We start from the raw sequence: 15430 nt of genomic DNA, 5'->3' as shown, positions 1-15430 counted from the left end.
TGGAAGAACGGTACTCTTCGCGAAAAGCAGAGAAGTGTGACCAGTCGGCAATACGATTGCTATTTATTTCGGTATTCTGCGCGGGAAAGGTAGTGGGCACACTGGCAGACCTAATAAACTAAACAAATTTTTTTTACTGATTTGTGAAAATCACCTCACCACCGCTGGCAATCGGGAGCAGCCAGGTCAGCCACGATGACGTCCCGCAACCTGACCGAGGTGTTCGTCATCATGCGCAACAATGCGTCCAAGAACCGTAGTCACTACGACGATCGGGTGAGTACTGCAAAGCAAAGGTCAAAGGATACCGATTTAAGCATATGTTTTGCATTTGAAGAGGGGCAGCGATGCGGAACGCCTGTTGAAGCACTCGGTGCGGGAGGCGGAGGAGGGGCTGGAGCTGCAGGACGATTATGGGACACCGCCCGCCTGGCTGGACAAGTTCGAGGAGGCGCAGTACACCATGTCTAAGTGGGTAACACAATCGCCTCATTCTTCATGTTTGCTAAGGGTTTTTCTCATGCGCAGAATCAAGCCGAAGCTGGACGAGCTGGGCTCTCTGCACGCCCGCCATCTGCTGAGGCCGGCCTTCGATGACCAGCGGGACGACGAGTGCGACATCGAGGTGCTCAGCCAGATCGTGTCCAAGCTGATTACCTCCACGCACCGGCACATCCAGTGTGTGCGCTCCAGCATCGGCGTGGGCAGCAAGGTGGAGCAATGCCTGACGGCCAACGCGGTGCACTGCGCCCTGCTGCAGCTGCAGGAGCTGACGGTCAAGTTCCGGGCCAGTCAGAACGCCTACCTGTTGCAGCTGAACTCCCGCGAGGAGCGCTCGCAGAAGTACTTCGACGACGGCGGTAGCGGTGTCGCCAATGTGGATGTCTTCACCAATGTGGAGCTGGGCGAGAGCCAGAGCGCCGAGAACTTTGTCGACTCCTTCGACAACTTCCTGCAGCCCGCAACAGCAGCAGCAGCGGGGGGTAAAAACAACAGCAGCAGCAGCGGCTACCTGTTCGACGACGACGACGAGCAGACCATTGACGACCACTTTCAGCGACCGCCGGCCAGCCGGATGACCCAGCAGCAGCTGCTGCTCTTCGAGGAGGAGAACTCGCGGGTGGCGCAGCATCGCGAGCAAGAGGTGACCAAGATAGTGAAGTCCATCTACGATCTGAACGACATATTCAAGGACCTCGGTCACATGGTGCAGGAGCAGGGCACCGTGCTCGATCGCATCGACTACAACGTGGAGCAGACGCAGACGCGCGTCTCCGAGGGACTGCGCCAGTTGCACAAGGCGGAGATGTATCAGCGCAAGAACCGCAAGATGTGCGTCATTCTGGTCCTGGCGGCGGCCACCTTCTTCATGCTGCTGCTGCTCATCCTGGCCAAGACCTAGTTGGCCACTACTAGTCCACGTTCACTTCTCATTCCCGTGTTGTATGTGTGTGTATATTGTAAATGTATAAATACATGTTATATTTATTATTTATTGCTAATGCTAAAAAAAAAACGCAACTACTCCTGTCCTGAATCACATGCGCTCCGAGAGGCGCGAGGCGACGGCCCGCAGGTTGCCGTACACCTTGCTGGGCGGCGAGCCCAGGATCAGGTTGCAGACGGCTCGACGCGCCAGCTGAATGTTCTGATAGCTGCCCAGGATGTGGATCTTGCTGTCGGCCAGCACGATGCGGGTCTTGGTCACGTTCTCGATGGTGAACTTGGTGCGTCCGCCCTTGCCGGCCAGGCGTCCGATGGCGCGCGACTGGTGGTCTCCGCGCAGCGTCTTCACGTCCTTGATCTCGAAGGACTCGACGAAGAGGTCCTCCAGCCGCAGCAGGGCCAGGGCGTCGTCCACCTCGAAGCCGCAGAGGAAGGCGCGCACAAAGTCCGCGCCGCGCTGCAAGTTGGCTATGTCCGGCGTCTCGGGGCCCACGCGCAGCTCCACCTGGCGCGCCTTCATGTTGAACCGGATCTGCAGCTTCATGTGCTCCACCACGGGCGTGAAGATCTTCATCCAGTGCTCCTTCAGCGAGGAGTACCTGTGCGGCGGCACGGACACCTTGCGCAGCTCGCTCCTGGCCCTCTTCGCCTTGGGCGGAGCCGATGCTCGCGACGATCCCAGCACCTGGCCCTCGATGCCGGTCGCCTCGTCCACCTGCATCTCCATGTCCTGTTGCCCGCCCCCGGTGGCCCCGCGTTTGGGCGCCCTCTTCGCCGGCTCGAACGCCTCCGCCTTGATGTTCTCCAGCTCTGCCTCCATGATGTGATCTGTCGTTGTTGCTGTTGCGGCTATTGCGTTGTTTTCCAAAATATTATATTCGCCTGCTTCAGCTGCTTCGTCTTCCACGTGCTCAGTGTGACCGCGTTCGAATTTCGATTTCGAAAATACCAAATAACGGAGATCCAAAAATATACCAACAACGTTCTGCACAAACATACACCCAAAAAAAATTTCAAATAATTCGGGCATTCCGTAAACTCTGAATTGCTGTTCCTCACAAATTCAATTAATATGACATTACGAATGAAATGAAAATTGTCAAAAATTGGTCAATTTTCAATTGAAAAAATAATTTGTGTATTCCCGAAACGTCTAAATCTCTGAATTGCTGCAAATTAGTCAGCTGTTCCAAATTTCTGAAATTTCATCATTTCAGCAACCCAGAGACTGCTGAAAATAAAATAAGGAAGTCCGCTGATAGAAAAATATAATCTAGTTTTATTTGTCAAGTTGAAAATAAAACTTGCAGAATAATCATTATGTGAACAAACTTAACATAAAATCGTTGTTTTTCGAGATTTTTATCAAACTCATAATAAATATTAGCCCTAAAGTTTTTAAAATAAAATGTTGCAATATTGTTTCATAAATGTTTATCTGTTTTAGTTGGATTGTTTGTATAAGGTTTCTGAGTTCATTTTTTGTTTGCAAAATATTAATTAAGGATTATTTTCGGTCCTTGCTTTTTTATTTGATATATATAGTATATATTATCGTCCTTTGATATCAAAATATATAATAAGTGCTGTGATACGAGTATGACAAAGAGCTAACAGCATGGGGGGTGTTAAATTGCTGAAAATTGAAAAGGTTTAAGACAGTCTAATTTTGCAGATAAATTTTAAAGATATTTGGTCAATAATAATGTTATCTTGATTTCTAGTGGAAGCATACATGTAAGTGTCCTTATACTTAAATGTAAGTGTCCTTATACTTATACTTATATGAAGGGGAGAAAGTTTATGGAAGTTTGAGTGACATGACAAACGCGCGGCAGTGAGCACAGTACATTTGTCGTCGTGAGTTCCATATCAGGCAGCCCTTGGTCAAGATATGCCAATCGTTATCGAAAAAATCACAATCGAGTTTGCGGGAAAATTGAACTTTCGAAAAGTTTTGAGATTAATTGTGGTCAGCGTTCATCTAATAGCCTTTAAAAGTTTCTTCGCCAACAATGGGAATTATTTTTGCATCAGTCGAAGCGATAAGCAAACCATTGCAATGCCTCCTGTTTCCCCGGCACTTCAAAGTAAAGTTAAGTAAGGCAAAGTGGAGTTAAGTAAAGTTAAGTACGAGTAATGCGGCCACCAAAGGCAGGCGATAATCTCAAGTTTGCAATTGCACTGGCAATTTGTTTGTTATCTCCTCCGCTGCCTCATTCTTCTGCTCACACCGCCTTTGCCCCTATTTAGAGCTCTTGGGGAAAACTTTTCCCGGAGCATAAGCTATTTGAATAAGGACACTGATGAAAACTTTAAATGACATTCAGAGTGAATTGAAAAATTAAAATATTAAAAAAATATTTATTTAATTTAAAAAAATACAATTTTTCCATTTTCTAATAAGAATGTACAAAAAACTCTAACATTTAATTTTTAAAATAAAAAGTACATACAATACATTTTGAGAAAAGGGCTTGGTGATAGTTTATTTAACGAAATAAAATTGCAAGCTAGTAATAGTAAAAAAATTATTGAATTATGCAAATATGAAACAAAACTCCTTTTTTAAAGAAGAGAAATAAAATCTTTTTATTTTGCTATGTATTTCAAAGTTTAATAAATAAACCTCACTTCATTTTTAAATTTTAATGCAACGAACTTGCCGTAAAACAATTTTGCTTTGATTTCACAAATTGGTTGTTATTTATTTAAATTAAAATTTGAGTAGTATACCATACATCTACCACAAAAACAATCGGAGATTAAAAGGAAAGTTTCCAATGCTAGGTTGCTTTTAAAGGATCAATAAATTTTCAAGAAATCGATTTTATTTGTTTTAGCATTTCAAAAGGTCTTAAAGTTCTATATTGAGAATATTCCATTAAATTTGTATTAAGATTTTATATGCTGTTTGTTATACCTTTAACCTTACCCCGTACCTTGCATTTTTTTTTTATATTCATAATTTCTCATTTTTTATGTATGTACAAAGACCGATGAAAAAATAGGCATATATTCTTTTTTTTTCAAATTGAAAAACGAGAAATTAAAAAAAAAATTAATTGCTTTGACTGGTCTGGATGTAAAACTAGTTTATTACATGCACGACATTCCATTTTAAGGCGACTTTGAAAATGTTCCAAATTGGACCATTATGTTAGAAGTGAGGAGCAAAATTGAAAATTGTTTACAGGGGGGCAAATTAATTATTTTGAAATAGGTTGCTTTTGTCTGTTCCTGGTTTTGAATGTTTTAGATAAACCGAGTTTTTCCCCAGTGCAGAAAAATCGTGGGAGGCTGAGGAGCGATATGAGTGCAAATTGCGTTGGCTTTCATTTGGTATGCACTCATTTGGGTTATCTGCTCGCCCACTTAATAAACTTAATGACTCTCGAAGCCTTTGGCTGCACATGATTTTGCCAGGAAATCGCCTAAAAGTGCTCGGCTCTCGAGTTGCCAGGTCATCTGATGAGGCAGTGGTCCAGCCTCCCTTGGTCCTGCCACTCCCACATCCGCCTGCGCCTCAGCCCCGCCCCCTTTGAGGTCCTTTGACTGCGGCGTTGTCCTTGGAAGCCGTCGCTCTAAAGCCGACGACGAAAATGAAAACGCGAAATACACGCGTAGGGGCTTCAAAGGTTGTGGATCAACTGCATCAAAGTTATAATTAGTTGAGGTTACGTTCGGCACAGGACCTCAAAGTCGGACATGTATTCCTGCGTCGGGCACACAGCAAATAAATTATAATTATGTTATGATTTTGTAATTTTTATAACCGTGAACTGTCAAGTTTTGCAAGAATTATAAGTAAGAGTTTATGTAATAAATACACACACATTTAAACATATTTTAACGTTTTCAAAAACAAATGGGTACACTGGTAAAAAACGAAGTAAATTTAAAAAAAAGCCCTAAAAGAAAAAAAAATGTTTCTCACAAATACTAAATCGTATTATATTAAGTAGTTTTCAAATCTATCATAACATATTTAGTATTTTTAATGAAACTGGTAAAGTATAAATATTAGAAATCATGATTTATTTTTATTCTTGAAGAAAAATTGTGATAATAAGTTATTGTATCTCTATTAAAAGTAATGCATTTTTATTTGTTCTTCGTTGAGAGGAGAATCCGGGATGTTTAAAACCAAATTCATAAGCGTTTAATTTTTTTTTATTATTTAAAAAATCAATTTTGGCAATTTATTTAAGAGACTTAATCTAAGGGATAGATAGTGGATAATGGATAATGGATCCACTAAAAGTATATTTCGATATTAACGGATATTTCCCTGCCTAGAACTGCAATTTTATTCCATTTCAAATAATTTTAGAGCATTTAATGATTATCGATTTAATTAATTTAATTTGTTAATCAACCAGCCTTTATTGGTCAGACATGAGTTTGTCGTGGTTTCTGTTTCTGTGCATCACTCGCATGCATCGCATCCTGTGCCCACAAGGATAATCAGATTAACCGTGGCCCATTTGGGCTTCTTTCCTCCGCCCTCACTTGGCTTCCCGGGCCGAGTATTATTTGAGGGTCCGGTTAAGGGCATGCAGTACCAGTTTCACTTTGCGGAGTAGTTTTGCCTGGCGACATGTGTTTGTACTGGTGTCGCCCTGCAGATTCCCCAATCCTTGGCAAAATTATTGCGGCCTGGGTGAATGTAAAACATTTTATTGTCTTGTTGTTCGCCGAAATCGCGGTGGAACTTCAGGGAATGGGCAGCACCCAGATTTGTCATCTTGAAGGAACACAGTGGCCATTGAACGTACATTATACACTAAAATATAAGAGGTAGAACAAAAACTTGATTTCTTTAAGTGGTATTTGGTGCGGTGTAGATACTAATCGTACTATATCTTAATGGATTTGACATTATTTTCGTGTAAAACGACAAATGGTCGTTCAACCCAAATTAATTCTAAAAATAAAAATAAGCACTGTATTCAAAAGCCTTCAAGAAATTTGGAAAGCCTAGCTTGCTGAGATCTTGCTTACAGCTGACTGACTATTGCCAATGCCCCATTTTGATTGATATCACACCACTGTGTATTGAATAAGCAAGGTAGCTGGCGCATTGGTTGTATGCACTAACCACTTGCTTGTAGTTTGTTGTGGCTAATCAACATGGGTTCGGTGAAATCCAAGTTCTGCAAGTTGTAAGAAACCGCAGCACTGCCACCGACAACGATTGCCCACGACATTGGCAAAATGAATTAATTACAAGAGTGGAAGCGAACTTCGGCTAGCCGATGTTAATGTACCCATGCAGGTATTGCAAAAATTCAATTGTCTTGAAAACAACTATGTCTCCATATTTATGCCTATAGGGCCGTAAAGCTATGATGATTTATTCATTTTTATGGCAGCTATATTATATCATTAATAAAATTAAAACCGTAATTCTGAAATAATAAACCATTACTTTATATCGAAGTATATTTAAATCAATGGAAAAACAGAGAAGGTTTTTTTTTTCAACTGTTTCTATTGGAGCTATATGTCCGTCCGATATTAATAAAACTAAAAAGAATAGAAATTATTTTTAATTAATTTTTTTTATGCTGAATATCAAACAATTACTTTATCTTGAAGAGTATTACAAAGAATTGAAAAACCGCGAAGTTATAATTTTGTTTTATTTATTTATTTTTTCGATCAAATTATAATACCCTCTGCAAAGGTATTACATCCAACTTGAGCTGCGAACATATATAAAATGATGAATGCTTTTAGATATAGCAATCGGTATAAATTGATACTGATCAAGAACATACATATAATATATACTTCATGGGGTGGCAAAAGTCTTCTTCACTGCGTTACAAACTTTCGACCAAAATTTAAACAAATACACACATACTTAGGTAAATTACAAATGTATTATATATTTATTTATTTAATTATGATTATCACTTAAGACTTTACTTCAATATAACTCACCGGGGACCGCATAGATTTAAGTTTTCACCCACTTACCACAAAAAGTAACACAAATCCGTGGGGGAAAAGTTCCTGGCTTCGATTGAAGGCGGAAAACGTGACGTGTGGTCTTCGTTCGTCCGCCGCGTCCACCTCATTTGGTGCTCGACTAATCGCAAATAACACACATCGATTACCAGGCACTGCTCGGTGGAGGTCGGCGGGCGGCGGGCGGCAGAAAAGGGGGCGGGTGAGGGCCAGACCGGGCCGGAAGAACTAAAAATGGAAGCAGAAACGGCAACAGAAACAGCAGCTGAAACAGAAACAATTAGCACGGAGCAGGACGTAATTGGCGTGCAGTTACGGAGGCTGATTAAAGAAGCAATCATAAAATTAAGACCCATAATCCTGTGCAATTTGGACAAACACACACGCCAACGGAATGGAATGGAATGGCATTGAATGGAGAGGAGTGGAGAGGAGAGGAGAGGAGAGGAAAAATTGGGTAAGTTCCGGTAAGTTGGGGAATCCCCAAGAACACGAAGCCCAGTGGAGGCTAATAATAACCGACCGAAGCCAAAGCAAACGGATGGGCAGCAGGACCAGCATCGGAAAAACAACAGCACCAGCACAAAAATCACTTTACACGCTCCAAATGCGAAGCGAATGTGTGCGTGTGTCAGGGGCGGACGAAAAAAGGGGGCTCGGGGGCCTGGGAGCCCCCCACTCCGAAGGGTTCGAGTTCGAGTCGAGTTTGAGTCGAGTCGAGTAGAAACTGCACGATTCCTTCGGTGGAGGCGGCTTATTTGATCCATTACTTAACTGAACCTTTCCTACATTACCTGCATAACCACCAACAAAAATAATATTACTTTCTGCACAATACCTAATTAAATATAGCCTTTTATGACAGCAGACCAATTGTGAAAATATTTAGATGAATATGAAAATTTAACACATAAAGGATAGGCATAAAGGAAAGCGTAAGAATCCTTACAATTAGTACTATAGAATATATTTAAGAAGAATATTACAAAAGTGTCTAAGCACTCTTTATTAACTTGATTTCATTTCGACTTTTGTCTTGTTTTAAGAAAGGAGCACAATTATTTTCTTAAGCTTGATTTTGAAGACAAGAAAATAAATATCTTAACCAATTGTAGCAGAACAATCGAAATTGGGAAAGGAAATGTTTGTCAAATATAAGTAATACATAAATTAATATTTATTTCTGACTTAATAAATAATGAAAATAATGTTTCAAAATCATTTCAGTAGGTAAATTGGGAACCAGCTTGAGAATCAATACAAATAGAATTAGTATTAGAAAATAAAACACTTTCCATTAGCTTGATTTAGTTATCATGTTTAAGGAAGGAGTACAAATTTGTTCTTAATGTTATGCTTTTTAAGATATTCTTAACAATTTGTAACAGCACAAACAAATTTGGGAAAGGGAAAAGAAACGCATTGTGAAAATGTTTGAAAACGGATATCAATGTGTAATGATCCACATACAACACAATTACCACTGAGAAATTTCGATTTTAAATGCATTATTGCAATTTGTTTGCTTCAATCCCTGTTTTAATTTAATATATTTAACGGAAAGCCTTTCAGTTAATCAACGCTTGTAATAACATGATTTAAAATATTTTGAAAAATGTGCAACTAGTGTTGCTGCTGAGAAGAAGGTTCCGAAACAGCCCATTGATGGACCCCAAAGAACTTATGCTGTCGTTGCCCCTGGCGTGTCCGTGCAAGTGTTCCGGAGTCTGGAGCCCGGAGTCGGGAGTCCGGAGTCGGGATTGCGGAGTCTGCACTGAAGTCCAGTTGAGCTGCTGCTACGTGCGGCGATTCGTGTGCTACTTCATTGCCGTGCCACAACAGCCAGGACCAAATCCGGCAGCAATATGAAACCTTCATTAGCGAGCTGTTTTTCGGGAGCAGGACACTGGACGCTGGACGCCCTCGCCGCCGAAACGGATTGAAAACGCTTCCGGCCATACAAATTGTACGTGAAACGTGAGAAATTCATTTTTGAGGTGGCCACGCAACAGTCCAGCAACAGGACGTCTAAATGGGATCCCGAAATGACTTTCTCCTTGGTCATCTGCATACGGGAGTATAATCAATACGTTTCAATTTCTGTACGACATATTAATTTAAATTTTATTTGAAATGTTAACTCCCTCAATGGGCTTGCCATATAAAAGATTTTAGTGTTTAAATAGGTTAAACTTTTTGTTATATAGTCATTCGGTTTTTATAAAAATAAATGTTTGAAATCATAAAAAGTATCTATATTTTCTGTTATTTTGCTGTTGATATGAGATATGGTTCGGTTTTTATAAAATTAAAACCAGACCATACAAAAAGTTATAGTTTTTACCCTTGCAGAGGGTATTATAATTTCAGTCAGAAGTTTGCAACGCAGTGAAGGAGACATTTCCGACCCTATAAAGCATATATATTCTTGATCAGCATCACTAGAAGATCCGATCTTGCCATGTCCGTCTGTCCGGCCGTTTCTACACAAACTAGTCTCCCAGTTTAAAGCTATCTGTATGAAACTTTCCCAAAAGTTGTCTTTCTATTGCAGACAGTACATAAGTCGGAACGAGCCGAATCGGACGACCATAAAGCTTCCATAGGAACAATAAAAATATTAAAAAAATGTTTTTCTTTTAAAAATATAACTTTTCTATTTTAATTTTTTTTTTTAATTCTTTTTGACTTATTAATAACTTGACAGTTCTGAACTACGCTTTTAATAATATTAAAATCGGAAAACAATATCGTATAGCTGCCATAGAAACTATCTAATAATTGAGCTGCAAATCATCATAGCTTCAATATTTTTAAAGATATACGCAAGTAAATGATAATTTTAATGTTTTCAAGAATATTTAATGTTTTCAATAGCTGTAAGGGTATATGAACTTCGACTTGCCGAAGTTTGCTTCCTTTCTTCTTAAACATGATGTGCGTATACATGAAAAAACACGATTGCGAAAGTTTCAAAACTCTAGCTCTTAAACTGGACTCGCAAACGGTATAGAAACAGACTAATATACGGATATACTATATCAACTCGTCTTATCGTGCAGATCAAGAATATTAATACTTTATAGGGTCGGAGATGTCCGTTGAACTTGTTGCTCGAGTCCCTCGATAAGAAAGTCGTGATTTGCTTTCTTATGCCAATTTTCGACGAAAAATCTTAAACGAAAATCTCCGAAAATAAAACAATAAACTAGAATATTTGGATTTTGCTAACCGAAGAAGTATATTTTAAAGAAATTTATTATCAAAATGTGTAATCATTTTAGGTCGTCATTTTGAACGATTTGGGACCCTTATTTTGATCTCGTATGTTAATCCTGTTCTAGATGTTTATTCTGATTTCGGATCTTAATCCTGATATTGAATCTTTATTTATACAAAGAATTGCGTGAACCTTTTTGTTGCTCAAAATGGGTTGTAGGGTATTGGTTAGCGGTTCAGTTTTTTTTTATAAGTTTATCTTTTACTTAACAAAGGCTTACTTAGGCTTCTTCACATGACCCATCAACAACACTGAGTTGGGGGTGCGGATGGCAAAGACGAATGGCCGATTAGCGACGAACTCCTTGGAATTGGCAGGAAGTGACTTGGCATGATCTGGACCTATAGAATTAATAGCTTTGTAGTAGTTCTAAGGCCCAAAAAGTAACTGAAATCTTACCCGAAGAGTGCGAATATAATGTTCCCAACTCCGCCACCAAAATGTCTGAACTTTGGAGGATCTTGTCCAAGCGCACCGGCTGATCGAGCAATTTGGTCACCTTCGAGCTGCCCGTGAACATCTGATTGAGGCCCAGCTTCTTCAGAGGATCGCCCATGTCACAAACGAATTCGAGCCTGAACCAGGGCAGGCCCACCGTGACCGACTGGCGGTGCAGGCGGTTGGCGATCCGGTTGAGATCGAACTCCGGCTGGGCCAACTGCTCCTCGAGGTTAGCCAGTCCGTCGAGCTGATTGGGCAGCAGGATCAGCATGCTGGTGGCACTGTCCTCGAAGGGCAGTTCCAAGGCGGTGGCGTCCAGTTCGGGCAGATCGGCCAGGCCATAGACTTCGTGGTTGTACATCATGTCTACATTGAAAGTTTCACCGTTGGCGAGGTGGAATTTGGATATCCGCGAGTTGCCTCTTTCGAACTTGTGCTTCCAGAAACCGTGAAATTCTACGTGGTGAGTGAGTATCGCCTGCATCGGGGAGCTAATGTCGAATCTCTGTGTCCAGAAGTGTAACCATCTTACCCTGTTCTCGCCGACATCCATGTCCACGGACTTCGTGCAATATTCGAAATAGAATTTGGAGAACTCGTCGTAGCGGGAATTGACTTTACCCAGCTTTTGGTTGTAGAATACTTTGGAGACACAAGTTAGATTGGCACTCTGGAGATGCTCCTTGAACTTGATCAGTCGCTCGAAGTCCAGGGCCACGAAAACAGGGTGCTGGTTGAACTCGCCGACCCGCTGCACTTCGCTGAGTGTTTCACCCTCCGATGCGCTGTAGATCAGTGCCAGCATGGCGTGCACGGCGAAGGGTGAAAAGACAACGTTGCCGTCTTGATCCTCCAACTTCATCATTCCCTGGAAGAGCTTGGCGCTGAAGCGGGTCATGTAGGTGGGCGCCAGACATTCTCCGGGCTCTGGCTTCGCAAGGCTTTGGGCAACCTCAAGATGTCCCAGTGCCAAAAGAAGGATCGCTGCAAAAAACCATGTTAGTAACAACTATTTATAGATGCGGTGGTTTCCCATCTACCCACCGACTTTGCTCGCCATTTCTTCTTATCTCTGGCTATTTGCTCAAGAGTGAATTAAACTTGAACTAATAATATTTTATTCTTCCGCTGGCCGACCAGCTCGCTATCAGTTGCGCTTCGAAACTGAACGTCGCAAAACTTATCATCAGAAGCGGAACAGAGCCACGCCTCACAGCTACATGGCTACACGGAATGAAAAAAAAAACAACTATTTAATTATTAAGGCTACATTTAAATAAAAAAAAATAACTATAAATTACGAAATGGTAGTCAAAATGGTTGTTAATAACATAAACTACAAAAAAAAACAATCGCCATGTAAAATACTGAAATGTAGACATTTTCCTTTGTAGAGGGTATGATAATTTCAGTCAGAAGTTTGCAACGTCTCCTTCAGTGCGTTGCAAACTTCTTACTGAAATTATAATACCCTCTGGAAGGGTATAACAAAAAATTATAAGTCTGTATTTATTTGCAATAGCTTACAATTGACTTTAGCGACTTGTTGAGGTTATTTCTCAGCAGACCGTCATTCTTTTGTGAGCTCTCTAATGCTGAGGTATTTTTGACTGTCCCCCAAAAGTTTTCCAACCCACACTGCACCGCTGGTGGGATTTTCGAAAGGGCTAAGCGGTGGCCGCGTATTTCGGCGGCATGCAAAGAAATGTCAAAATTCAATTTAATGCTGCCGTAACGAAAATCTGTCAGCTTGCAGCACAAATAATGTCAAAGCCAAGCGCACACACACACACACACACATACGCACACAGTACACACAGTATATACGGTGAAACAGCAGGACTTGGAAGGAGTTGAAGGCAGCCACAAAGTGCCATTCGTCCTGTGACAAGACGCACACAAAAGCCAAAGCAGGATGCTTGCGTCTGTCAGCGGCAATTGTGGCTGATTTGCGCTTTTTCTCCGCCGCAAAAGCGAGGGGTGGGCTGGAATGGGGGGTGGGGTGAAAGTGGGTGGGGAAAGGGGATAGGGATAAATGCAGAGCCCAACCGCAGGGCTCGTGAAAACATCGCACAACATTCCAAAGCATTTGATAAACGGCGACGCCTCGCAGTATAGAGTATGTGCTCCTCTTCCTTTCACTCCCTTCAAAATGTCATTTCTCCTTTAGCTCCTGCACGGAAAAAGAATTTGATCTAGCTTTTGATTGCTTGCTCAACGTATAATCGAATAAACCAAGCATCTTGGTTAACAACTGTGAGAGCAAAACCTACCCAACAAGGGTTATTTCAAATGTAATACTTTATTTTTCGGACATTTTCAGCCCAGTTTTATTTACAACCAAATAAATGTGAACATATAATTTTAAGTGGAGCTATGGAACGTCAAGAAATTCGAGCTCTTTGAACTTTCAGTTGATTTCACAGTTTTTATTAATTTTATTCATTTAATATTTATATTTGAAAAGGCTAAAAAAATACTAATACTTTCGAAACCAGATTTGTTTAAAGTGTCAGGAAAGGGTCCGCAGATTGCAGTTCGAATTTTACTGAGCTGCATTGTGATTCCTCGAAAGGTAAGATAAATGTGAATGGGTGTTCTCAGGTGTTGCGTTTAATATGTTGGTACCGCTCCTCTTAAGCCATTCAGGCTTAATATTTATTAATATTAAATGAATGACAATTTGATTTAAATTCCAGGCTTCGTAAAAAAATTAATTTACAGTGTCTATTCAAATTATTGCCAGGTGCATCACAAATAAACGAAACGATTTTGACACACACAGCTCACTTGTGCTATTAGCACACGAGTAAAAAACATTTCCTGTGTGTGTGTGTGTGTGTGTCAAAAAAAAAATATTTGAGCTACTGATTAGACTTTAATAGCATTAAATAACTTATTATAAATTATTAAATAATGTTAATTTATAGTCTTGTGGCTTTTGTCAATTACAAAAAACACAAATGGAGTGTTAAATGTTGATTTCTCCTACTGAAGAATTCATGGTCGTATTTTTTTTTATGAATTCATTAAGGGCAGTGAAAAATGTGGTTTCTTTGGTTCTGAAGAATTCGCTATCTCGATTTGTTGAAGAACGCTAATTTTCACAATATTAAATTGATTTTTTAATCGCGGACACTGTTAATGCCTTTTGATCGCCAACATATTCTTTTGTCAATGTATAAAATAATAATAATCTGTCTGACATGCAACTGTTTATTTTCCCCCACTTGAGCAGCCTTACTTTAAGGACGATTTTAAATCAAAGTGGATGTGCGCGAGTTAAAGGAGCTTTTTATTTGCTTCCGGGAGAGTGTGTGGCAGTCGCTTTTAATTGAGCTGCAAAGAAGGGAGGCGGGTCCAGGCTGTTTTTGTGAATTTCAGGCATTCAGGCATTCAGGCTTTCAGTCTTTTAGGCGTCGCGCCAACAGCACGAATCCGAGTGTTTTGACTTTGTCGAATTAGCCATTGTGATAACATTTATGTGTGTGCCCGCTCAGGGGTTGTGTTTTTGTGCTGTGATGTGTTGTGTTGTGTGGTATTGTGTTGTTCTGCCGGTGCTTCATCGCACTTAATTGGGCAAGCGATTGCCTGACTTGCTTACAAATGTGTGCTTGAGTTTGCAACGGAAGGCGGCAGTCAGGCCAAAGATCACCCATACGCCCGGTGGGCCAGGGCACCAAAAACGGGCATTTGGAAGCGAATGAAGGCGTCACGCACTTGAGGACTCGCTCACGTATTGAGCATGTGTGTGAATATTGTACGCGATAAATTATTTTAAAGCGCGTTATGCCCTCCACTTTCCACTTTCCATTTTCGCATTTTCGCGTTTTCCAACCCGCGGGGCTGCCCTGCAGACATCTATTTAATATAGCGCGACGCATCAGTTTTAATATTGTTACGATTTTATTTACGCACATGAACGTTTATAAACGTTTATGACATGTCAGGCCCCATTCCCCTTGCGGCCCTTTAATTCCGCAGTGTGGCTTCGGTTTGTGGGGTTTCGGTTTTGTGAGGAAAACGGGGCGACACTACTCAAATAATATTTATTGTTTCTGATTTTTCTTTAGTCATTATTATTACGCATATTTATTATGCATTTATTAATTTGTTTTGCTGTGGTTTTTGTCCACATCCACATCTACATTCACATCTACATTCACATCCACCTCCAGCGGACACACACAGATACTGCCGTCAATGGATGTCAGCGGGCAGGTTAAACATTTTCGTTTGATTTGTTATCATTGTTGTATTTGTATTTGCTATTGTTTTTGCATTTGT

General features: G+C 40.9%; 3 protein-coding genes across 3 annotated transcripts; 1 reads left to right on the top strand and 2 right to left on the bottom strand.

Annotated features, from left to right (window-relative positions):
- The first annotated feature begins 65 nt into the window (after nucleotides 1-65).
- Nucleotides 66-1491, top strand: LOC108147740 (syntaxin-16). The gene is made up of 3 exons (XM_017274470.2): nucleotides 66-276; nucleotides 338-471; nucleotides 529-1491. Exons 1-3 carry the CDS (start codon nucleotides 196-198, stop codon nucleotides 1400-1402), a joined length of 1089 nt encoding a protein of 362 aa, XP_017129959.2. The 5' UTR covers nucleotides 66-195; the 3' UTR covers nucleotides 1403-1491.
- LOC108147616 (RNA-binding protein pno1) lies at nucleotides 1474-2386 on the bottom strand. The gene has a single exon (XM_017274252.2). It carries the CDS (start codon nucleotides 2264-2266, stop codon nucleotides 1538-1540), a length of 729 nt encoding a protein of 242 aa, XP_017129741.2. The 5' UTR covers nucleotides 2267-2386; the 3' UTR covers nucleotides 1474-1537.
- An 8347-nt stretch (nucleotides 2387-10733) lies between these two features.
- On the bottom strand, nucleotides 10734-12284 carry LOC108147615 (serine protease inhibitor 3/4-like). Its single transcript, XM_017274251.2, has 3 exons — nucleotides 12188-12284; nucleotides 11102-12127; nucleotides 10734-11043 (listed from the first exon to the last, which is right to left on the bottom strand). Exons 1-3 carry the CDS (start codon nucleotides 12201-12203, stop codon nucleotides 10919-10921), a joined length of 1167 nt encoding a protein of 388 aa, XP_017129740.2. The 5' UTR covers nucleotides 12204-12284; the 3' UTR covers nucleotides 10734-10918.
- Nucleotides 12285-15430: the final 3146 nt, after the last annotated feature.

This window comes from Drosophila elegans, unplaced genomic scaffold (genome assembly GCF_018152505.1).
Source record: "Drosophila elegans isolate 14027-0461.03 unplaced genomic scaffold, ASM1815250v1 contig_149, whole genome shotgun sequence".
In the NCBI taxonomy this organism is placed as follows: Eukaryota; Metazoa; Arthropoda; class Insecta; order Diptera; family Drosophilidae; genus Drosophila; species Drosophila elegans.
Note: the sequence above shows the minus strand (reverse complement) of the source record. Positions and strands in the feature narration are given on the sequence as shown.

What these genes read in the sequence shown, in the direction of transcription:
- LOC108147740 (XM_017274470.2), top strand. Translation starts at nt 196, where the DNA reads ATGACGTCCCGCAACCTGACCGAGGTGTTCGTCATCATGCGCAACAAT. An exon ending in GTAGTCACTACGACGATCGG is followed by an intron (nt 277 to 337) that starts GTGAGTACTGCA and finishes TTGCATTTGAAG; the next exon opens with AGGGGCAGCGATGCGGAACG. An exon ending in GCGCAGTACACCATGTCTAA is followed by an intron (nt 472 to 528) that starts GTGGGTAACACA and finishes TCTCATGCGCAG; the next exon opens with AATCAAGCCGAAGCTGGACG.
- LOC108147616 (XM_017274252.2), bottom strand. Translation starts at nt 2,266, where the DNA reads ATGGAGGCAGAGCTGGAGAACATCAAGGCGGAGGCGTTCGAGCCGGCG.
- LOC108147615 (XM_017274251.2), bottom strand. An exon ending in ATTATATTCGCACTCTTCGG is followed by an intron (nt 11,044 to 11,101) that starts GTAAGATTTCAG and finishes TTAATTCTATAG; the next exon opens with GTCCAGATCATGCCAAGTCA.